Here is a 26,243-nt window from a genome sequence, read left to right as displayed (position 1 = left end):
AAATTATTAGCAGGATTTAAAATGAAAAAAATCTTGTGGAGTAGATACTAAAGTTATTAGGATTTTGAGGATCGATAACATCCTTGACAAGAAATGCTTTAAGGTAAATATTTACAAAGTAAATAAAAAATATACTTAGATGCTATTAAGAATCAGTAAAACGATAAAACTGTTAAAAAACATCACGTTCTATAATCATCACTAATACCCAGTAAGTCCTAAGGGTTGGCGTAGTTTGAACTCGTTATGGCCTATAGCTCGCACTTCAGTCTCCTCTCTGACGTGGTCGCGTGTGGACGCGCCGCTGTCGTATTTAAAATATTCAATATAATAAAACTTGTCGCGGCTTAGAACTGGTGGATAGGACAGTGCTTTTGTGTTTCTTTTGTGAGATTACACGTCGGATTTTTTATTTAATGTGAGTATACTGATATTTTTTGGACTCTGACATTTTTTTGCCGATTTTTTTTTACATTGTAAATGCGTTCAGAATTCTGGCTAACTTTAAATTTACTATAAAAATAAAATATATTTATTATTTATTTTTCCTTTTTGTAAATGAAGTAATAAATGTAATTGATATAGAAGATATTTTTTAAGACATTATTTCTGTTGTTAGTTTCAATAATGCTTATTTCTAGACAAACCCAAAATTAAATTTTGTATTTTTTACTTCCGTGTTGTTCCGTGTATATTTATGTAAATTCGATTTCAAATGAAAATTTTAAACATTCCTATCGATATTAAATACTTATACTATTTTATTTATCTGTATATATATATATAATATTATTTTTTTCTAGTTTCCCATTTATTGTGTGTAGAAAGCAATGTTGATACGAATAAAAAGTACAAATACTATAAATATATCTTGACTATTTGACATTTAATTTTTTCTTTCATTTTAAGTCGCTCTATTTGGTTTAGAAAATTGAAAAATTTAAGTACTCAAAATTTACAACGTACGGGTACACATAAGATTTTATAATATATTTGAGAAAAAAAATTTTCTTTACTTAATATCACTTTAGAGTAATGTCGGATTATAAATTCGGATCTTTAAACAAATTAATAATATTTGTATAACTTTTATGTCTTACTTCCTCCAGGAAACCTCTAAGGAAATTATTTTGATTTTGATTTAGTTACCACGTTTATTCCATTTCAGTTTCGTTTCTCAAAATTTTTATCTATACGTGCGGATCAAAGCAAGAAAATGTATTTAAAAATTACCAAGGGATAATTTAGTATACCAATAAAAAACAAGTCGAATACTTCCTGTGTTATATACACAACTATATATTTTATCTGCCATATCATTTAAATATCAATTTGATAAAGAAAAGATAAATCAAAACTTTTACAGATATCATGCCAGAAACATTTACATTATTTTAATAATTTAAGGTCCTCCAAACAATTTCCTAAGAATTACTTTCTCTTTTTATGCTATCACTGCCAACATTACTGTCGGTAAGTAGAATAAAACAGGTCAGAAACAAGATCATTCGATGAAAAAGTATCATCAATAAACCTTCTTAACAACTGTCGACCACAAATTGAACATACGTCCAGTCCCCGAGGAAACAACGGTTGACTTCTACCGAGTTAAATCGTAATGGAAATATACAAAAGGAATCAATTTCAGACCTTTTTGAGATATATATTTAGAAATAATCAATTATTGATAAAAATATTTAATAAAACTATATTACATTGATAATACACTGTTATTTGATTTTTAGATATCATATTAAGCAAATATGTCTATAGTTAAATGAAAGTTGTTAGTAATGACTTATAAAGATCGATATGTTGAAAGATGTGAAATGATGGAGTTATTTAGAAGGTAACATTCCATGAGGAAGCTTTCAGAATCTAAGTAAAGTAAGGTTTTGTTCATTGACACATATTTCAATTTAATGAAGAACCGATTTGTCTCACCATGGAGTATTAGAAATAAGTAGTCTTTTTTTCACAATTCCAACTACCTCTATTATGCTTCGTAGTACGCTTGCTGTATCTTGTCTTCGCAATAACAAAGTCGATAATGTAATATTGTGATTCTTGGCTAAAAGAATGACCCCTTTTAGGTATTTTTAAAAAATATTTTTTTATATATATTATAACTTCCTCGTGTTTCAACCACCACATTCTCTTTATGGTGTTGGAGATCATCATTTGCAACTATTAATTAAATTTAATAAAAAAAAAAATATGTAGAATTCAATTACTTTGCGTCCTTTCCTTGTAAAGTAAATTAATATGCAAACAACGAAAAACAAATGTTTATGAAAAACCCTCTTCACATGACATTTTATTTGTTTATTGAGAAAAATTTATTCCATAGAAATTTTTTAAATTCAAATTGTTTTTTGGGTCTTTGTTTTTTGAGGTTATTAGATTTAATATTCTGATTGGTAATAAAAGGGTGACCCTTGATTTGCATTTATTATTTTTTGTTTTGTCTTTATTGTTTTCTGCAATTTATTATTATCTTGTTTTTTTTTTTTTTCAATTTTCCCCAATGTAAAAACGAAATGTTGCAAATAAATTCAAATGCTTACCAATATTAAATTTGCGTTTGTTTTTGTTAAAGGATCCATAAAAAGATTATATTCCTAATTAAATACGCAAATGTTTAAAAAACTAACTTGTCGTTAGATTTAATATATTAAAAAAAATATATAGTTTTAATATTTTTTAAAAAAGCTCCGTTGGCAAATCCGAATAAAGAGTAAGAATAACATCAATTATGCTTTCTACCTAGCTCGATAAAAAGTTGTGTAGATGCTGTAAGAGTCATTGAATGTGTAGATGATGTAAGAATACCTTTCATAATCAGAATTGATGTTTTCAGAAAAAGCGAAAAAGAGTAAACATTTTTGGAAAAACTATGCCACAAATTCCGCTGTATATGTTATATTTTATATCAGATAAAATATTTTGATCAGATAAAATATATATTTTTTTGTAAAATAATGTATATCCTATATATATGGGTTTTAAAATTAGGAGCATCTGAATTAAAAATATCTGACGCTTCTTGTTATCTAATATTGTTAAGTCAGAAAATTCGAAATTTTTTAAATTAATTTGGTGAGTTCATGAAAATTATTATAGTACTTTTATCTTAAATTCCTTATATAATTATTTAAAAAGTTTAAGTGACATAAACTTTTCTTTTAATAATTTTTCCGTTAACTAGATCCTTACCTTTCATATTTATTATGATATTCCCTCTTTGTTTCATTAACCATTTTTTTATTATCTAGGTATCATATAGGACAATATAAAGTATGGAAATAAATATTTTTCCTTCATTTAAATTCAAATTTTTCGAAAAACTGACCATCATTCAACCGAAACCACAGAAAGTTCAGCTCCGGCAAAAAGTTGAAAGCGGCGCATGAATACTAAACTTATGAATATGAGTGAAACGTATTTTTTATTATGCTTTTATATTTTACGGTATTTCCAAGTCAATAAGATTATAGTCCATTTTAAATAATATTAAAAATAATTTTATAAAATCGGTCACCATTATTTTTTGGCCTCTTTGTCCTTCTCTTTAACTGAAATTTTAAAAAAATCAAATGATATGATAAAACATTACATAAAATAAATAGTATTCTTAATTTATTTAATTACAATCATTTCAAACCTTAATAATATTAATAATAAGTAATTTTATAAGCCTATTAGATGGCTATGGCAATAAATATTTATTTTAGAACACTCAATTGAGGTATACAATAGATTAAATTCAAAGGAAATAATGACTTCCCTCTAAAAGTCTTTGTTCTCATAATAGCGACGACAATTTCAATGATAGAAATTTATATTACAACTTTATACTAGATCTTGAAATGTTAATTTTATACCACAAAATTTCAAATATCCATTATCAGACCTTTATGTAGCTAATGATCTGATTAAATTTAATATCTGACATGATAAAGCGATGCTTTGAGTGGCGAATTTGCTTATCATATAAATTCGTGAAATATATATGTAAATATATCTTGAGGAATATAAGGTTTTGTTTTGATTATTAATAGGCGTACCTTAAATAAATGTTTGGATAATTTCAGACTTCCAGAACTGTTTAAATAATGATTTACTGAAGATATTTTACCTACAATGACAATTGGATAATAAAGAATTATTTAAAGTATTTATGAAATATGATTTGTAGATAATCTCATTATTGGATTTTAAGTTATATACTTTTATGTCTATTTCGAACATATATAAAGAAAATAATTATAAAAAAAAACCTTTTTGTATTTTTTATTCGTAAAAAATGTAGTATCTATTTTGCAAAAATAAATATATCGAATAATATTTATTTAAGATTTATATTTTTGTATTTTGATTTCAGTATCTGAAAAATTTAATGAAAGTATTTTTTTTTCAGCAATTCCGTTTATTGTGAAAATACATTTTTAATACCAATAACACTTATATGTTTTATTGTTATATACTTTGTTAGTGAGCCGATGAAAGCTTAGAAATTCCGTTGTGATTTCATTTCCATCATTAGAGATACAAAAAGGTCTGAAACCGTAATAAGAGGCTTAAAATGCTCTGTCTGGCTTAGAACCCGACAATTAAGATAGATTTTGACCGAAATTATATTTGCTATTATTGGTACGAGTATAAAACAGTCTTAGGAGAAATGTATTCTTTTAAACCGTTCTTTTTGTTATTATTTTAGTTTATTTATTAAATTTTATGTACCTTTTAAAATCAATCCTATTTTATGAATTGTTTGTCGTGCTTTTAGTGGCGCTTGTAAATTAAGCATCCATAATTTTATCGTCATACAGACGACTGAGGTGCAAAGGTTTAATATCTTTACAATGTTTTTTCTACTTCAAAGCAAGGAACATTAATTAGCATTTTCGTGAGAAAACCTAATAGATGGCAGCTTCATCTTAATATTCTCGAACTATTATTTTCATGAAATGAAACGAGAATGACATATAAGTTGCGTAAATTATCATAGTATACTATAAAGATAACTGTTAAATTAAAAATTTACTTTTTTGTTAATATCAATGCGCTTTCGTATATAAAATTCCTGTATTAGGATTTGGAAAATAAGTTAAATGCTCCAAGCAACAAAATATTAATTTCTGTATCACCACTTTCCGTATCCATCACGATAATCGTAAATCTTCGTTTAAATGTATGCTGAATACATAAATACACGTGACACCATTTATTAAGAATTTTTTCATCACGTCATTAAAAATCATGTAATACGGAGCCATGTTATGATTTTACACATACGAAAACTTAAATGCACATGACATTATTTCTCAATCAAGCGAAATGTATTATTATATAAATCACAAGCTAACATTTGTTTTAAGAACTCTTTGAATCCTCGATTGTGCTTACAGAAAGTTTTCATTCCTATTATAATTATACCGTTAATTTAAAGCATAATGCTTTTTACTATTATCTAGAATACTTAAGGCGAACGAAGTACAACGAATATAATTCATACACAGCCCTAATCACCTCAATAAAATACATAAATCCGTACGAGGCGCTGGATAAATAGAATTATATAAGTTCTTGTGCAACCCTAAGATAGTAATTTGCAGTTCCGCTCAAGATAATACTGAATGCAGTGCATCTGTGCCTCGTCATTCGTTAATGGTGCCAAGATGATTACATTTCGATACGAAAACGAGGGTTCCGAGTTATATTGGAATATTCATGTTGTTTTGTTTCTCAGTCACACTATAAATAGATATTAATTTAATATTATTTCAGAGGATTATAATATCTCTATAGCGTTGATCATTCGTTTATCAAATAATAATGCGCCTCGAAATGAATTTATATGCATTTTGTAATAAATATTATAAGCGTTAATGTTATTCCAGAAGTTATTAAAAATATTGCTTTTACAATATGAAATACTTTTAATTTTTAATAACGTAAAATATACAATGAAACATTGAATAAATATGCACACTCTGAATATAATAAAATTTCAAGAAACTGATTTAATGAATTGCTATGGATGAAATCTGACGCTTTTTGCATATTATTTTTCTCTCTTTTGCAGAGAATTAATAATAATTTATAAATGCGATGCTAGTGTAACATAATATTAATCATTTATGAATGACATTCCGAGATACATGCAGAAAATGATTAAACTTTGAATTTGTTGACCTGGAAGTAAACGAAAGTAAAATAACATTTTGATATATAAAAGATTAAAGTTATATTTTATGTTTATGCCTACAAATAATGGACTATATATCTAAAAAAAATATATGTAATCATAACATTTATTTTAAAATTGTTCTTAAATATTATCTATATAAACAGTTAAAAAACAGTAAACATCGATTTTTAATTAACTCAGACCATGTTTAACGGACCTCTCTACATCTCATCAACCCTTAAACTATTAGCACATTTAATCTATGTAAGTAACATACAACCAACTCACATTACTTATAAAGAATGATAGAACTAACCTCAAACCGCACGTAATTACTACAGATGGTTCATCCTGCCTCCATGCCCGTATCTATTGTAAGGAGCATTGTCTGAACCCTATTAGGAATTACCTGTTTTTGCTTATTTTTGCCTGAAAACAGGCTATATCGATTTCAATATAATGAAAGATAATTAATTATTAACATAAGTTATGAATTTATAGCTAATTTCGGATTGCGGTAGTAAATATATCGATAAATATTTTCGGATATAAAAATTTACTGTTATTGCCGTCTTACAAAGGTTATAAAATTTTCAATTCAAATTTATTTTTATAAAACTGTTGTCATATATTTATAAAATATTTTTAAAACTTTAATGTCATAGTATTCTTTATGATTAACAATATTATTGTAAATTTTTAGTCACAATATTTATATGCATAATATTTCATCATCTTCATCGTCATTATCAGCCTATAGGAGCCCACTGCTGAGCAAAGGCCTCTTCTCACATGGAGAAGGTTAGAGCATTAATCACCGCGCCTGCTCAAGATGGATTGGCGATTTCAATCTTATAATTTGAAATTACGAGTATAAGACCAGATTTCCTCACGATGTTTTCCTTCACCGTCTGTCAGTGGTGTCTAAATACTCTTAGAAAGTACATATGAAAAGATCATATTGGTACTTGCCAGGTTTCGAACCCGCGCCCTCACGTGTGAGATGTAGCCCTTTAACCTCCAGGCCACCTCGACTATGCATAATATTTAGTTCTATATCTAGAAGGTTTAGACACCTGATGGATCTGGTTCACATACGTGATCTAAGCCAGCGATTGTTAAACTAATATAAAAAAAATTTCTTTTGATTAAAACTGTTTACTTATGCACATATTTCTAGATATTTTATTAAGTTCAAAAGAATTTCTATCTTAATTTCTTGTAAATTTTTGCCAGAGATTATTAAGTGTATCCAAGCTGGTACTAATATCAAGAAGTTTTCAAGCGCATCAATCGTAGAAGTACATAACATCGTAGTTGTTCTACAAATATAAGAAAAATATTTAGAAATTGTCAGAATATTTAATAATTTATAAAATGGAAAACGTTTCAATATTTCAAATAACCAATTTCTTGTTTCAGATAAAAAATGCAAAGAAAACGTCAAAAGAAGCGACGAGAAAAACGCAGTGCAGTGAAATGAATTAAGGAATATGTGACTTATTGTAATAATGATTAAGTTTAAAATGGCATCTCGGATGTGCCGTGGCATTTCCAATGGATATATCTTGATGGTCGTTTTGTTTTTGTCGGGGCAAGCTGTAGTTTGTGACAGCCAGTGCCCAAAGTTTGCAGAAAGGCCTCTGGAAACGAGAGTTCAAGATGCTTCAATAGTTTTTAGGGCGGTGGTCGTTCAGGCACACTATCAGGTAATTCTTTGCAAACATTTTCTTTTTCTACTTTAACTATTATACAGACAAACTTTTTGTGAATCATATTTCCAACTGCATTCTGTGTATTATAAAATGCAAAAGTGAAATTTTTTTTTGCGTTAAATATAGTTAGTTCCTTTTTCAAAAATTTCTAAAAGGAATATTAAAATCAAAATTATGTACTATCCAAATAAATTATATGTTAATAAAAGTTATTATGTTTACTGTAACTGAGGATATGTATTAATGAAACTTTCAAAATAAGTTTGAAAGCAGATATTATACCACCAACGTCTAGGACATATTTATATATGTAGGCGCAAAGAAATGCGTGCATGAATACAAATACCACGTGATGTATAGAAAACTGATGTTTTGTACACGTCACATACGAAAAATTTCTTTTTAATCAACATCTCTCATCCTTTGCACTGTTGTGGCAGTAGGAGCAGTAAAATAAAAGGAAGCACTCACAACGCATAAGTTAAGAACAGAGGTAGTCGTCGTAGAGGTCGGAACGCCTCGTTTCATTTACTTTACTGATACAGATACAGATACAGAAACCGGTCAGAGTTCTTAAAAACTCAACTTTTTCATCATGATCCTGGATAATATCCTGACATCAAAAGATAGGTAACCACGCAATCAGTATCTCCCCAGTGACGTTATCCGAGTAATGGCAAATGTATTTAAATCTTTAATGCCAGACGTGATAAGTCACTCACACCATTGATAAAGGATAATTATGTAATCCTATGCGATTAAAAATTAAGTCGTTTGCATTAAAAAAAGCAATCACTAAGAAATTTTCAAAAATAGCATGTGAAAGCTGCGATCTAGTCATATTCAGTATTTAGAAGTCATCTTTAGTCGTCATTTGGAGGAACTGCAATACAACTGCAACTTGTTTACATTACACACATTTTTTGTTGAGATTCAGTGTTTTGCGATGGAAAAGAACAATTAAAGAAGAATATAGCTATTATAACACGAATAGTTGTAGTATTTATTGTAGACACAGTAAAGATATGTACAGGCAGCGACACCCCGTGCGTATGGGTGCACACTGGTTCCCAAAGCTGTCCGGCCAGAGAGGTCGAAGCAGTCTGAGAGCGCAGTGAACACTCTGGCCCGCTTGTTTTTTTTGTTTTTCGAGTTGACAGTAGCTGTTAGCCTTTTTACAGCTTCACCGGGAGGGGTGGGCGGCCCGATGGGACCTACCCGTTTAATTCGGGCCCGAAGGACCCGACAGGCCCGCTTGGCCTCACGATCCGCTTTATATAGCCGGCGGTCGAAGTGGGGGAACACGCGCGTGTGGAAGTATGGTCACGAACGTATAGCGGTGCAGCGCTCGACCGCTGTAAGCGCTTGATTGCTGTATACACTCGTTAATAACTTAATTAGTATGTTGCTACACTATTATTTTAACGAATTACAAATACTCATTATCAGCTTTAAATCTTATAACCAGTGTTTTTAGTTCAGCGTTTAAAATAATTTTCGTATTAGCAGTCTTCAAGTGACATAAAGTTTCTCATCCTTAGAGGAAACTATTATACAGGATAATAAAATTTACAAAATTAAATTTTGATGTAGAGTACTGAAAAGAAGAACAGGTTTATTTGCAGAAATCCAACAACAATGAGCATTATGCGGAATCAGGATGGGCAGGATAGTGCAGAACTGTCATACTGATCAATTAATTGAGAGATGCACTAATTGAACTAAACAACATTTGCTTCGTGAACAACATGACTGATAGAAACACGTGCACAGAATGTCAGATAGACGCTTTATCATCACTTTAATTATTGTAGCAATGGGCGCAGTACCATAATAGCAAAAACTCTCTTCTTCTGAACTCAGAATATAGCTAGTCGTCGTAGCGAATGGACCTCCCCTGCATTATTAAAAGCTCTAAGTTCTTAAAAATACAAAAATCAAATTACAGAGACTATATAAGGTAACATTAATATGCTCTTATATTTATTTTGAGTTACATACATAAAATACCAGATATAAAATAAATCCACTAACTAACATTCAAGGTACTAATTGAACGGTGCCATTTAGTAATTGAACCGATTGCCTGCTATTGTGAATCAAAACAGAATTAAATGATTTCATGTAATACTTATGTAAACAGATGTACAATCCCACATAAAGTGATTTCGTATGATCGTTTATTGCGGTTACAGACCGCATTTACGTGATATTTATTCTACGTCTGTGTTCATAGAATAAAAAATTGTGTGATTAAAATTGGAAATAGGCAATATTTAAATTAAAACTCGCGAGATTTATATACGATACGATAAAATATATTTGTTCTTTAATGACCCTTTACAGTAGGAAAGTAACACACAAAAAAAGGTTTAACCTACACGTTTATAAAGACAATGGGAACAACATTTTGTAGAGACACCCATGAAACATCTTATAAATTTATTTATTCCACAGTCCCACTTTTTATAAAATATATAATGTTATTTGACCCTACTTTTAAACATAACATTTCAGAAAATAAAAATCTTTTTATTGAAACTTAAACATTTTACAAAACATAAGTCACATGATGCGTTTCTCTATTTATTATCTCCATTTGCATTAAAATAATTTACAGTCAAAGCTTCAGTTAAGAAATCAGCTAACTGAAGTGAACTATTAGCATATTTAATGTTAACAAGTTACTTTCGCACATTATCTTTAAGAAAATTATACATATTGTGTATCTATACGTTTACTGCTTCTGTGAAAAACAGGGTTATTAATAAATTTAATGAGGCTCTTAGTTATCAATATTTAAACTATAGATTATAATTATCAAAAATTATAATTAAGTCTTGTGTTAATCTAAGCCCTTGATTTATTTGAACCTTCTTGCACACAGTTGTGATTTTAATTGTTCTATTTCTCCTTCTTTATATTTATTTATTGCGTATACTTCTCGAAACTATCCACTAATCTGCTTGATCACTCAGAATCCAAATTTGATTTCTTCATGTGACTGAACCTCTTCAACCACAGCTTTCTTCCATAAATGAGAATATCGATTTTAAATCGCTCCTTCCTAAATATTAGGTATTTCATATTCTGTGATATTTATTAAAGGGTATAATCAGAAGAGCACGTAATGAGACATTTCTCTATTATTACTTCTTCAAACGTATTTGTTTTGAAGGAAAATTAGTTTCATCTTGTTCATCTAAACGTTTTATACAATAATTAATCATATTCTAGTTCAGCTGTCCCTTCTACAAAAGCACAAAGATTTTCTTTTCAAGTACTACATTCACCTCCTAAGTTAATGTAATCTTTTTTGTATTTATACAATACATCTTTTAATTATCATGGTTGTAAGTAACTAAGACTATCAGTTTTCTTGGAGAGCTTACTTCGCTTTTAAATGAGGTTGCAAATGCAGTAGTTTGAAAATGAGGTGTCACCCCATACCACAGTTCATATGCTGTAACATTATTACCTGTCTCTCTGATGTATTCCTATTCAACAAATATTTGGTACAGTTGACAGCTTCTGTTTACATGTTCAAGGGAAGTTTGCTTGCATATAACATTGTTCGTATAGTTTCTGTTCCTTGATCTAAAATCTCCTTTTGACGTTACCAGTGCCGGCTCACCAACTTTATATCATTGGAAAACTTGGTTTCTATGTCTACTAGGCGAAAATTTAGGTTCTAAATTATTTGACTTCCCTAATCGAGTGACAGGTATGCTTGTCTAAGTGAAGGGGGTGTCGATGGTAGAGTACGTAGAATTTTGGTCATTCCTACTGTTGCTGATTTTCTCAAGTGTCTCCAGGAGCTGTTTTATTAAGCGTTCTACTTTGGATACGTATTATGATATCATATCACTGACATTATATAAATATTGATAAAATCGCTCGTCAATTAATATTGTCTTATATTCTTATTTCCGTTCATAGATGATTTCTAATTTCGTCATAACTTTTTTCTTATTCTCGCAGTTTGCTATGAAAGAAATTATTTTCAAATCCTAGAACGAACAAGATATTAGAAGAAACATTGCCATCCCATCATCTTTTTCCCACTGCACTTGAGAACTGGTAGAGCTGGTCGTGTTTTTAATATCTGCTAATTTCACTCTTAATGCGCATTTCAGTTGAATTTTCATCTGTTTTAAATATCGTCTATCAAATTTCTCAATTTTCAACGAGCTCGTTACCTCCATTATGGGTTAATTTCTACATCAGTTGTAATCTTGCTCTCAACTTGAAGTTTCTATTGATATTTAATTATCATGTGTGTGGGCCCATAAACAATTGGAATTAGGTAGTATTTCAATTACAAATTTGATTTTTGTAAAACACGATAAGTATATATTTGTTTTCAAGTAACTTTTTACACTACAAGGGAAGGCCAAATACAAGGGAATACGCCACTATCGATAGAAAAATATAAACTTTAATTACACTTTTATAAAGACTTGATTTTATAAAAACGTGTCAATAACGACTTTTACAAAGAAATCTATGAAATTCTTTACATTTACAAATTCGTTGATTCAATAATTAAGTTATAAAAAACAAACGTTTGGTGAACTGATAAAATTACTAGCCCAGTTTATTAGAATTACGATTATCAAGTTTGAATACCTATATAAAATTCTGCATCAGTTACAAACTTGCCCACATTTCTGTATAGAATTGCGGAGGTTTTTTTAAGGAAATAGTTGAAGTATAAATGCCAACGTAGAACCAGAAGAGAGTTATCAAGGCACCTGTGTACAAGTATGATGTATGTGCCAGCTATCGTTCAATCAACTAAACTGAAGAGAATTTAATAATCCGAAACACGTCAAACCTGTATGTATAGAGATTTTAGATGTAAGCTTCTACTTAAAATATTAAAAAAGCTTTTTTCGTACTTATCTGCGTGAAAACTTGTGAACACAATTACAGCAAAACAATCGAAACTTCAGGTTAAAAGCGAAAAAAGGTAACCATATTGAAAAAATATTATTTGATCATATATTTATATGTAAATAAAACTTCCATGAATATGAATTTATCAAAATAATTAAGAAGGAATCAGATTTAAAAATAATAACACTTAAAGTAAAAACCCTCTTAAAAATTGTTTCAATATGTAAGCAATATCGGTGTGCCTTGCCGCCCTATTTAATTACCTTACCTTTGTTATATTCATAACGGACTTGATGGCTCTTTTAAGGTTTCAATTATCTAATAACCATACAAAATACTCAAAATAATCAAAGAAATCTATGATACAATTGTGTTACATTATTAAAATAAAGTATCAAAATCTTTAAAAGATTTCTAATTACCAAAAGCTTATGAAATAGTACAATAAATTTTAAAATCTTAAAATACTACTTTTTTTGTGGTCCTCCATTACTAGCAAGCCTGGAAACCATTACCTTTCATTTTTTGGTAAAGCTCCATCAGGCAAATTATAGTTCTCTTCTATGTTTAAATTTATCGATTAAAATTTATCAATGCCATGGTTTTGGTAGCTATCGGAAATGTAGTAGGCACATAGTAAATACGTGTACAAATATATATTTTTAGCACATCTGCTGTGAAATTACATCTTCAATTAATATAGATATTATTTTGTTATTGAAAAATTATTGCAAATTAGTATAAATACAATTAAATAATAAAATACTTGATAGATTGAGAAATTTATAAACGAAGACTTATGTAGCAGGATCTTAAAATAAATTGAGAAAATATGTGAAGCTGGGAGCGGTGATAAAGAAGGGGTTTCAGTATGTTTTATGAGAAGGTTCATTGTGCTATCCAAGCCGGTATAATATCGTTGCGATGTAATAGTAAAAGTTCATAAATATTTTTGTTCATTCAAGTTCTCCCAGCGCCCCATTAAAAACTAAGCGGCTCTATCTTAGATCAAAAGGATATGACATCACCCACTGACTTGAATCTTTTCAAAGTGCATTAATGTTATTACAGTCGAATGTTGATGTACAACACATTAAATATTCTTGCAATGAACGCGATTATAAAAAAATTAATGTATTAATTATGAAGAAATATATAAAATAATTTAAATATACGAGTATATTACTCTCTTTATTAATCGGATGAAAAATACGATGTATGAAATTTTAAATTTGATGAAAAATATGAAACACGCCACTGAAAATTCACAAACTAATATTTCGAGATTCGAATCTAGCACATGTTAATGAGTTTCTCTCTCTATATTTTCTACTTGATGTTTAATTTGATTATTAATCTCTATATAATCTTCATGTTAAACAAATTTATAGAATAAAACAACAAAAGAAAATCAGAATGATTATAGAAATAAACAAGCTACGAGTCTAAAACTCAGTAGCGAAGAATTCTCAAAAAGAAAATTATATATATATATATATATATATATATATATATATATATATATATATATATGTGTGTGTGTGTGTATTGTGTCTATGGGTACTTTATTGTAATATATTGAAATGACGCTTTTCTTGATGACATTTTTCGGAGGAAAAAAGTAGTTTTGTATTTTTATATTACAATACAATTATTATATGACTTTTCAGTTATGTTAGTTCGTATAAAGTCCAAGTTCTAATTGTTGAACACAAACAATATTATGGTCTTATCGTCTGTAATTGAGAACATAAAACCAGATATAATTTAATAACTATTAGGTTTCCGTGATACTTTCCTTAACAAAGCCTACGTTACTGCAAATAAGATGGTCCTGATTAAAAAAATTCTAAAAAAATTATTGGAAAACGATAGTCAATATAAAAAAATATTTATTTTTTTTCAAATTATATGTATAAACGTCTTATCGCTAACAAAATATAAAATGGTATGATTTCTGTAATTACACTTTAAATAATTGTTTCAGTGGTTTCATTATATATTGCATCAAAAAATTTATAATAAACACAAACATTGGTGAATAAATATAAAGAGGATTAATTTTTCTTGTTCCTCTTTGTATTTCTATGACCTGATCATTAAGGCGAAGCGTTGAAAAAATATATAATAAGTTTTTTATTCATAATTATATAGATCGAGTTTCATCACAGCGGTATGAAAACCTGAAACCTGAAACAATCAATGTATATTTTATTAGTGAATCAAATTATGTTAATGGCAGCAATTTTGATTAACAGTGTCTTAATAAAGACGTGCCTCAGTTATTTTATAATTATTTTAATTAAGGCGACGTTAATTACTTCCTTGTTGGATAGAGTAATATAATAATTATTTTCATAAACTTCCATACTTAACGATGCTTTATTTAAAATGCTAACGTTCTAATTGCCTTGTTTGGCGGCACGTAACCTCATTACATTTCGGCTTCTGCTTATTTAAAACGTCAGTGCTGTTGTGAAGTACTTTATATTTCTGTTTTGGTGTCTGCAACCGTAGTGTAATTAAAATTATATACATTATTTATAGATAAATTTGCAATCTAAGTTATGTTTAATTGGCTGGTTCGTATAATATACTAATTGATTTGATTTTTATCTAATTTCGTTTAAACTTGGTTAAGCCCAATAGGCTTTTACTTCGAGTATTCTTTAGGAATCTTCATTTTTTTGCATAATAAGGATTTATGTAGTTAGGTCTTCTAGGTAACCTTAAAAATATGTAGAAATTGATTTCATCATAGGTTCAGCAAAAAAGAAATGAAGTCAAATTAAAAAACGCTAATTCCAAAAATATAACGTGCTAATTTTATTATATATTCCAGTCTAGCATTTTATTATTCAGAAGAACATTAAAATAGGATTGGAAATGTAAATTCTAAATAAAAAATTGATTTTTCTATTCTTCTGTTTTGCACACAACCAGGAGTCCAAAGATGTATACTGCAGCTACAATAAGATTAGTTATTCCAACATACTTTAATGCGTACCATTACTTGTTTAAGCACGTGACCTTTACCTGAAGATGACAGTATATTATGAAGAATATTTTCAGATATCCAGAATAACCACGATGGGTCAAGCTGTGAGGATTTTTTATGGAACTCGATTCATTTTCATCTAAATAAACCTAAATATGCCTAAAATATCTGTTAGATAAAAATCTGATAGGCAAAAGTCTTTAATTTACAAATTGAATTATTAACATTCTAGAACATATTAAATTTTATTTGCAAACATTGCTTCTTAATGTTCTCTAATTGCTGTTGTCAAAATTTTGAAGGAACTAGATCATTTTTTTAGTATTTGGATTACTGAATTTAAATTCGATATATAATGATTATCTTATGAAACGTGATTATTTTATGTTTAGATATTAAATAAATTTATTTATTTTCTTAACATACGTAAAGGAATGATCAATTTATAAATATTGCTAATATAAAACTATCAAAGTATATAATGTATCTTATGGCAAGAAAGTAATAGGTGACAATTTGTCTTCTTATTAGATGCTATTAAAAAGTTTTTATTGCAAAGAAATTTTTCTCGACACCAACTTTCAAAACTTCATACTATTACTCACAAATGCAAGGTCAATGAAAAAAAATCGGCAAAGTTTTATTTCTAAGAACAAATTCAATTAAGACAAACAGGACTCAAATGAAAGGTTCATTGCTAAAGTTTTACAAATTAAGATTGAGCAGTCATGCTTTTACTTTACTTCATGGATTATCACGTTAGTAATGTTTAAAAAAAAAAAAGGAAAATCAAAACTAAAAAGGGCCTTGATCGTTTTTTTTATATACATTTTGTAGTTTGTAGCAAAACGCACCGTATTGTATTGCATGGAATCTGCTAAAAATGTATCGCAAATTTTTGTAATCTTTCCCTAAGTATTGAATTCAACTCTTGGCCAAAACAAAAGAGCTTTTATAATGTAAACCGCATTATGTGCCTCTAACATACACAAGATATATGACGATGAAACGCAAATCAATTCATACTATCATTGATGTTCATGTTTTCAGACGAGATAAATTTATGAAAATTTCATAAATGTTACAGGAATTGCATTTTAAACCGAGAGACTGACCAAATCCCCAAATCTCTTGAGTTTTACTAATAACACGCACAATTAAAGCCAATTCGAAAATTTGCTAGCCAGCCTAGTGTTGCAACTATTTAAAATCGTTATCATTTTTGCACCACTCTAAATATGGTCAATTAATGTCTTGCCATAATTTAATTTCTGCCCCTCTCCTAATACAGCTGTGGTCATAAATTATAAAGTTTATAAAACTCGGATTTCTGTCACTACTACCATCGTAATATGGTAATATGTAAATACATTACAAAAGTTGGCTTTGGTGTCAAAATTCTAACTTTAGTTGCAATAAAAACTTTGCACTCAAAAAATTTATGTGGCAATAATAGCGAATAAACATCTGTAACTATTAGAAATGTGAAAAAAGAGATTCGTCCTTTTAATGCATAATTCAATAGAATTTTTAAATGGCCGACAATTCGACAAAATTGAAATGTAAAAGGATGTTCAATGAAAATTAGTATTTCTTGGAATTTTACCATATTAGATGAAAATTATTAAACATCTATATATTTGAGATCATCCAAATGTCACCAAGTGCTTACCCATATCAGAATATGGCTACCGAAAAGAGAAGAGAACACTAATTTTAAAACTTATTAAAACGACTTAAGGTTTATTTTTCTTTAAATCCGAACATTTAAGGGCATACCTTTTTTCCGTTGCTCCATTATAGAGACGCGGCAGCGGAAAACTATTTCTCGGTTGTTACAATAAAAAAGTTTTTCTAGGCCGTAATATACTGTAAACGGACGTGACTTGAGATTATATAAGCAACTAATATTTGTAGTTTGGGAATGCTCACTTCAAAGTTAGGAAACACATTTATCTACAAATATCAAATAATGTCAATCGATTTTATGCCTGAAAACAAATGTCACTGCGATTTTATGCGTGAAAAGAATCGAAAGAAAATACATATACTTCTACGTAAGTCGTATATAGGTGAAAGATAAGGATAAAAGTAATGATTATATATCAGTGCTACAATAACTATTTCAATAGTTTCGGATACGCCAATAATATTTAATAGACGAGTTCGATTCAGCATTCCCCTTTCTTGATTCATCTCTGTTGTATACTGAGAATAATCTGAATTAATCTGAAACTAATTGATGGATGTTATACTCGCTATTCAGAAGTTCAACATTGAAGCTATTCTGGAGCTAAACATTGTTCTTATAAATAGATGTCATAGGTTCGTTTCGGTTAATTGTTAAGATAAGTAACATTTAAGTGTTGTTGATCATTTTTGAATCGATTGTCTTTTATTTCTTGTATATTACTATTAACTCGTTTGGTTAAAATTTCAAATGGATGTTGTATCATTGCAGAATAACATTTAGTTATTAAACAAACAGTTTTTAATTTCTTATGATAAATGTTAAAGTCAGATTATTGAGTGGTTCTTCTATGCAGTAAATTTATTGTAGTGTCTCGGACTGTCTTATAACAATAAAGGTCGCTTTCTTGCTATAACAATAACTAATTAAAAAATTTCAAAATAACTATAACATATTTTAAACTTTGAGATATGTATCTCGATATATTAAGAAGATACTCTTTTGAAGATTTAAAACACAATCAAAAGTTAAATGTGTAATTTTGTATGAAAATATTTTATTTTTATTTCAACGATTTTATCGTAACATCCTAATTTTTTAAGAATTTTAAACGTTAAACCATAATTGGGAACCAACGTTTTAAAGTATAGCGCAGTTAAGACTGTAGTTTATTTTTCTAACTATATTAAAATACAACAACAATTGACTTTAAATTTATAAAATATACATTAAAATCTTCTTTGTACCGTGTTACAACTCATTATAATATATCAACACTTTGTTTCAGATAAAGACATTTGATTTGGCTTTAGTGTCAATATACAGAGGTGGAGTTGAGTTGGCATCGATCAGCCAATACGCAGGATCACCCTACAACACGACAGATAGGTACCTGCTCACATTATGCTATATATTTAACAAAATAACATATACATATATACAAACATTGTTTTAATTTGGTATCATTTAAATTAAACTTATATTTTAGGATTATACGTATTTTTTATTATTTTAAAAACTACATACTCACGACGTTTCGGTTACTTTGCAGCAACCGTGATCACGGACAGACGATGGCCGGGAGTATGTAGTTTTTAAAAACAATAAAATACGTGTAGTTATCCGTAAATATTAGTCTCATTTAAATTAATAGTCGCGAAAGTCTTAGATCTCATTTGTTATCATTTCTCAATGTAATGTCCATACTTGTTAGATATTTGTAAGATATATTTTATGTTGAAAAAGATCCCAACGTAAAATGTTCAAATTTAAGAAATTTAACTCGCACAATAACAAATAATAACTGTTTTTATTTAATCGCGAGACTTAACTATTTCTCAAAGTTAATTGCCTAAGTCGTGTGAAGTACGCACGGAAAGGTTTGAAGTTTGCTTAACATGACTTCAAGAATACGATACAAGTCAAAGATGAAGAGCGAGTACAAATTGTAAAATTTCGTATTATTCCAAATAATAATTCCATTGAAAAAATATTATCAAATGTCGGTTATTTCTGGAAATAATAAGACAAAAATAACTAAAAAAAAACAATATTATAAGATACATTATCTGTAAGTACTCGCGAGTCCAATGTAACAGGACTGCCATAAAAATATTTTGATATTATCTGCAACTATTATTAAAACTTGCATTCGATCCACACTTTCCAACTCCGTAAGAAGCGAGTAAAAGATTAGTGTGGAACTCAATTAAACCAAGCAAGTTCGTGGTGAGATCGCGATCCGTGTAATTAAATTCCCAGCAAAAGTGCCGTGATTCGAATAGAGGTGCACCTTACCGCTTAGCGTTTACTTTAAATTAAATTTGTTACTTGCTAATGCGAACCTTTGTCAGATAATATCGTTTATAAGCCGAACTTTCAGCTACTTAGTAATAAAATGTTAAGTTGTAAATTAGCTGACGCGTTTGCTTTCAATGCATATTACAAGTCGTAGATGGTGACGAATTCTGTTTTCATTTTACTCGGTTCGAAAATTATTAGTAAAACGATAGTTTTTATTACTAAATTTTTAATTACTTATTTTAAGAAATTTACGCTGCCTTTCAAGGGTAACTGAAAGAGGTCTTTTTAAAGGGATTAGTTATTCGTAAATATAATACCAAATTGAAAGTTACATAAAATTTTCGTATCATAAATATTATAAACTTTAAAATTTTTTAGTAAATGACTAAGAAATAATAATGAATTAAAAAAAAAAAGAAAAATGTTTTAAATGTCGATGTTAGTTAATCTTAAACTGGACATGCAGGCTAAAATCACGATTCGATCCACCACTGTCATCTATTAAATTAATGTACGTTTTTTGAAAAATATAAAGAGATTTTTTTTTTAGAAATATCAAATGCGGTCAGCGAAATTGCAGTTATTTGTCACCACGACCGCCTGCAAGTCGAGACAAATAGCTTCATTGTATTGTGATAAAGTTAGCATTTCAGATTTTGCAGCATCACATTCTTTTTGTTATTCGCATCGATAAACCGCATTTTAAATTTAAACCTTAAATAAAATCCGTTTTTGTGCTTGTCTTTTTTTTTTAATGATTTATGAGTTTTAATAATAAAAGCTCGAAAATATAAAAGAAATATTATTTAGAGCCGCAAAATTTATTTAAACCTGATTTATTCATGAAAAGCTATGTTACGAATTTGCTCGTTTCTTTGAAATTGCGTTGTTAATTTCCGAGGCGAAATAATTTAGACGTTTAATCTATAAAAATATAAATATATTCACGTATGAAATGATATTGAGATTTTTTTTTAAATTTTTATAACGTGTTTTTCAGAGATATAATAAAATAATAATATTTTAATTCATTGAGTAAGAAAAATTATGTCTTACATATTAACGTAACATATTTTCCCTAGTTTTAGATTTTTCAAAAATTTTTCATATAAACTTTTAGTAAAGTTAAGTTATAAGATAAAGTACAGGCTTTAGGCCAACATTTTCCTTATATATGTACTAATATCCATTAGTATACATTTGTTTTCTCTTTAGGCAGGTAAATCTCAAAATCAATAATCAATTACGTGATTGCTTTAACTGGAGCATGGTCCAACAAAGCGAGCTTGTGGTTTTCGCTCGTGTCAGTGAACCGGCTGTGGACCTGGAAACAACACCAGCTGATGGGCCCTGGCTGGAAGCTACTGCAGCAGCAGTTCCTTGGAGCTTGGGAGTCGATATAGCAATATGGAATGCTGTCGGTATGTCTTTAATAGCAAATTTTTGAAATACCAATAATACTAATATTAATTTGAATAAAAGTCCTAAAGATAAAAAATTGTTTGCTCCCTTATATAGACATAATTTCTTGTGCATATTTTTATTTCAAAGTTACTTATACAGTTACGATAACAACATCCTTGATCTTTAATAAATGATTACCATTTTCAATGATCTCATACAAATAGTAATATGACAGGCTGGGCTGGCTGGGGGGAGTGGGGTGTGTGTAGCAAGACATGTGGTGGGGGAAGACAAACCAGAAGAAGATACTGCTCAAGAAATTTTTGTGAAGGTTACGGAGAACAGGGAAGGTCATGTAATTCCTTCAAATGTGATGGTGAGTAAATATTTTACTGTAAATCCTTTCATTAAATCAATAAAGTTATATTTATTCGTAGCAACATTTGTAAATCTATTTTGCCATGAAATAAGTTACATATAAAATTAGTTACAAGTACCAAAATAACGTAGTAACACATCTCCACTTAACTTTTACGACCATACGAACAGAAATTTAGTACGTACTAAAGCAATAAACAATTCTCCCAAACTTTATCCTGAATATTGGAGTATGTAGTTAAAATTTGTAATACTGATTCTAACTTTGAATGCAGGTACAATAAATCCTCTGGCACCAGACGCCAGGCGAAATTTTCATCCAGCACAAGCCAGATGGGGTCTAGTACCAGATAGACCTCATGCCTTTAGTCTGAAACCCAACTCTTATATCTGGATAGCGTCGTCCGAACTCTTCGCTCCAGGCAAGACCTTCCCCAGAGAATTCACACTATTCATTTCTTTAAGATTAAGACCTGAGGTAAGTCTATATTTTTTAATTGTCTTAAATTTTTCTAACAAAAAAAAAAAAATAAGAATTTTATAATTGCAATCAAGTTCTTCATGCATACAAATTAACATATTCAGTGAACTTTCATTTATTCTTTGAGTACTATGTTTTAAATCAAATTTTTTGTATTTTTTAAACGTTAATTACTAAAATGTGCTTAAATTACAACACGCGTATATCTTTTTGGGGCGAAAAAATATGGTCACCTTGTTATAAAATAAATTCAAGTAATACCGTTAAACTGTTAACGAGTTTGAATAATAAGTTAGTACGAAAATTTTTACGGTTTGATGTAAATTTTTAAAGAGTTTATTGTTGAACAAAAACAATATTTTTTTTAGTTACGAACTAGAAGAATATGTTCCAATTAAAATATAGCTATAATAGAAGTATTGAAAAACAAATCAATATTCGTATATTTCGTAAAAGCTTAATATAAATAGTATTAATTTATACTATTTATATTAATATTATTAATATTAATAGTATATAATATGAAGATACTTTATACAGACTGAAAATTACTTTAGATTTTTCTCTATTTATTTAATAACTTTCACATAATTAAGCTATTAAAATTATTATTAAATATGAAACGTTAATCAAAAATCTTTAAGGCTTGGAGCAGTAACAGTTATACATTACTTTCAGAGCGGGGGTTACGGACAGGGAACGTTATTTTCAGTTCGTTCAAGACGTAAAACTGGTTCATTTTTGTCTCTGGAACTAGCCGGGCGAGGAGCAGCTAGATTGGTTCATTCAGGTGCTGGAACTTCCCGGTCTATATACCTCGCTGTCCCACTTTATGACTTTAGGTGGCACCACATCGCTATAAGGTGAAGCTCGTTTTTGCAATATATGTATTTTACTTTTAAACTATTTTATTTAAGCCACTTTAACTGAGTTTTCTAATTATATTTGAAATGATTACTGTTTTAGTTACATTTTCATTATTTACATTTAAAAAATTTATTTTAAAATAAGATTTTAATATTAATTAATGTTTGTCGGTGTTTTTACCTCACTATTTTCTTCACATTTAACTTCTTTGCTTTTGTTTTTAATATTATTGGTGGTAACTGTCGTTGAAAGATATTTTTTGTCTACAAATGTGAATTTTAATGTTTCTAAGATTTGTATAACATATAGTATAGTATATATACCTCATTTTAAATATACACTTGCATATTAATAAATTGTTAAATTAGAAATTTCTAAAACACCATGTTATCATTAGGCAAGAGTTTTCAAGCGGTAATAATTATTACATGCTTTTCTTTTAAAAGTTAGTCAGAATAAATGACGAAAAATAAAGTTATAGTAGAAGTCTACTTTGATCGTATGGAGATTCAAACAAAAGTGTATGGTCCCTTTATACGTATATACATACATACATACATACATATTATTTTTATAACTAACATTACGGCGACGTGCAATTTTCCTTCTATACGTCTATTTACAATGATAAACATACTGAATTTTCTTAAAACAACATGTAGCTTTATTAACTTCGATTTTAATGCACTGAGATGCGAAATGATATGTTTAAAAAAAAAAAATCTTTTATTATTATTAAAAAAGGCTTTTGACAATATTATATTTTATTTATATAAGATGTAAGTAATTATCGCTTTTCCATTTAGTGTCCATGACGACAACACTGTGAGAGTGTATGTGGATTGCCGATGGCTGAGGACTGACGTACTCGAAAAGGACGCTTTAGATACACCAAAGGACGCTGATCTCATTATAGGCTATCTCTTCTCAGTAAGTAGATGTTTTATTTAATATACGCCAGCCATGCATGAAAAAGGAAAGCCCAATATTGACACAGGTTCAGTAATTTTATCGAGAAATTCGTTCGGTGTTTTTTTCCATTCAATCATTTGTATTTTTTAGTTTTGATGTATTTTATTTGATGTTTCAATTATATCGACGTTTGTAAAGTGTATTTGAAATATATTGAATGGTATACGTTATGTAAATAAACTACGCGAGGCCGTAAAATCCAATATTATAATGATGATGGTAACAAAAATTTTATAACATTTTATTCATGTACACAAGAAGATAAATAAAAGGTAAAAAAACATCACGATAAAAACATAAACCTAGCTTTTATACATAAAACTTGTTAAGATAAAGAAAAACGACAAACATCATTCACGCTATATACATTAGACAAAGTGAACTGTTACCGGCTAGTCCTTTACTGATATGTTTCTCATAACATCTGCTTTTATGACAGGGGGACTTGGAACAAATGGTCGTTGTGCCGAAAGCCGGTCAAGCCCACGAGCAGTGCTCTAGCCAAGTGACTGGCATAACACCATTCGTTACCCCGCGCGACACATAATTCAGGTAACGAATTGAACGAATCCTTCTTTGAAGTACCAATCAAAATACCGCAGTGTAATGTAAATTTTGAATTAAAAGTTATTAGCTATATACGAAACATATCCGCTTGATTGATTCTTGCGGTCTCGACGAAAAATTCATGTTTGAATTCAAGTGTTTTTTTTTTCATGAAAACGAAAAATCATTCATACTAGCATCAATAATATTTTTATAAAATAATATATTGTAAGCTGACTCAATGTTTTCTTTTGTTTTCAGATCTATTATTCTCTATAAATTGGATTAAAAACGCTTTATCCCAGTACATTCAGTTTGAGCGAATGAATGATAGCATGTTAGTTTTATGTATGCGTAGGTGTATAATATAAAATGTATATAGTTCTTATAACTCAATATGAATAATTAGATATTTTATATTCAGATACATCATACGTTTTCTGATTTAAAAGTTGTATGAAATTAGCCTCGTGCAGCCTTTTTTTTAACGATTGTATTATTTGATTGCTGCTTAATGTTTTTACATAAATATCTTTACCATAGTTTAATTTTTGAAATTTGTCAGGAGACTATTCGATGTATGTTTATATTTACGTATTAATAAATCTTGTTAGATCCATTGAAAATGAATGTTTATTTATTAGAAATCTTTTTAAATATAGCGGGCCTAAAGTGTAAATAGAAAAAATCTATTGAATTTGATATACAATATAATGTTTGCTTTTTAATTAAATGTTATTATTTAATCGTAAATGTATATGTAGACATAGATGATAATATTTTCAGTTTCTGATGTAAAAAAACGTTTATATTTCTCTTGGAAATTAATTAAAGAGAATTATGCTAAATTACAGTTTTGTTTCAATTGATATATTAGTATAAACTACACAGTACATTTACCTATATTTTATTTTATCGTTATTTTAAACGACGGAACCATTAAAAATAATTGGTAAAAAATATATAACAAAATATGATTTAAAAAGCTAGAAACTTCAAGCAACTGCAACTTTCAAACAAGACTACATTTTAGCACGCCCCGTTAGATTTATTGGAAATACGCCAGTTTAAAATTTTGTCAAAAAGCAAACGTAGGCATTAAAAAAATGAAATAATGCACGACAAATGTATACCTGGATATTATTTTTGTTACTGAAACAGTATTAACAACAAAAATAAAATCGTTTTGAAACTTCAAATCTAAATCTGGTTCGTCTTTAAAATGAATAGTTTTTGAAATAAAAAAAAAAGATTTTATTTATAATTAAGTTAGGAAATTGGTGACAATTAAAATGAAACTTTTAAATCTAAAATGTATACAAACTCTGTAAACGCATTTAAATGCATAATAAGTTGTATGTTAACATTGCATAATTGCGTTGTGGAGTCAAACTGGGTCCAGAAAGTTTAATTAACATTTAACAAGGAAAAAGTTAAATATCCAACAGCAATAAAATCTAGCAAGCGTTTTGCTGTTTTGTACGAGACAATTATTTCTATATATATATTCTTTACTTCTAAAAATTAAAACAACTTCATACCGATATTTTTATCAGAATCCGATAGACTTTTATTTACATAGTTATGGTATAAAAAATTATTGAACTAATAATTGCAAGCTGACATCAGAAGACTTCTCTTTGAATGTGAAATGTGAGGAATATGTATTACGTATTCACGGCAATTAAATCAAACAAGTGGCAGAAACGCCGTGGCTGTGGCAGAATCTGCATTTTTTTCTTTAATCTTTTCACATACACGTCTAATATAACTAAATTAATCTGACTGACTGACTG

The 26,243-nt window shown here is 28.8% G+C and overlaps 1 protein-coding gene across 1 annotated transcript; it reads left to right on the top strand.

Annotated features, from left to right (window-relative positions):
• Positions 1 to 279: 279 nt before the first annotated feature.
• LOC116769653 (uncharacterized) lies at positions 280 to 25,298 on the top strand. Its single transcript, XM_032660799.2, has 10 exons — positions 280 to 418; positions 7,616 to 7,902; positions 18,784 to 18,884; positions 21,015 to 21,220; positions 21,439 to 21,579; positions 21,857 to 22,059; positions 22,741 to 22,925; positions 23,736 to 23,859; positions 24,341 to 24,453; positions 24,709 to 25,298. Exons 2-9 carry the CDS (start codon positions 7,705 to 7,707, stop codon positions 24,446 to 24,448), a joined length of 1,266 nt encoding a protein of 421 aa, XP_032516690.1. The 5' UTR covers positions 280 to 418; positions 7,616 to 7,704; the 3' UTR covers positions 24,449 to 24,453; positions 24,709 to 25,298.
• Positions 25,299 to 26,243: the final 945 nt, after the last annotated feature.

The sequence above is a fragment of the Danaus plexippus genome, chromosome 14, assembly GCF_018135715.1.
Source record: "Danaus plexippus chromosome 14, MEX_DaPlex, whole genome shotgun sequence".
Classification (NCBI taxonomy): domain Eukaryota; kingdom Metazoa; phylum Arthropoda; class Insecta; order Lepidoptera; family Nymphalidae; genus Danaus; species Danaus plexippus.
The sequence above is the reverse complement of the archived record's forward strand: the minus strand, read 5'-3'. Positions and strand labels throughout refer to the sequence as shown.

Excerpts from the sequence above, each read along its gene's own strand:
- LOC116769653 (XM_032660799.2), top strand. The coding sequence starts at position 7,705 with ATGATTAAGTTTAAAATGGCATCTCGGATGTGCCGTGGCATTTCCAAT. Across the intron at positions 21,221-21,438 it reads AGCAATATGGAATGCTGTCG|GCTGGGCTGGCTGGGGGGAG; the intron begins GTATGTCTTTAA and ends GTAATATGACAG. Across the intron at positions 22,060-22,740 it reads CTTTAAGATTAAGACCTGAG|AGCGGGGGTTACGGACAGGG; the intron begins GTAAGTCTATAT and ends CATTACTTTCAG.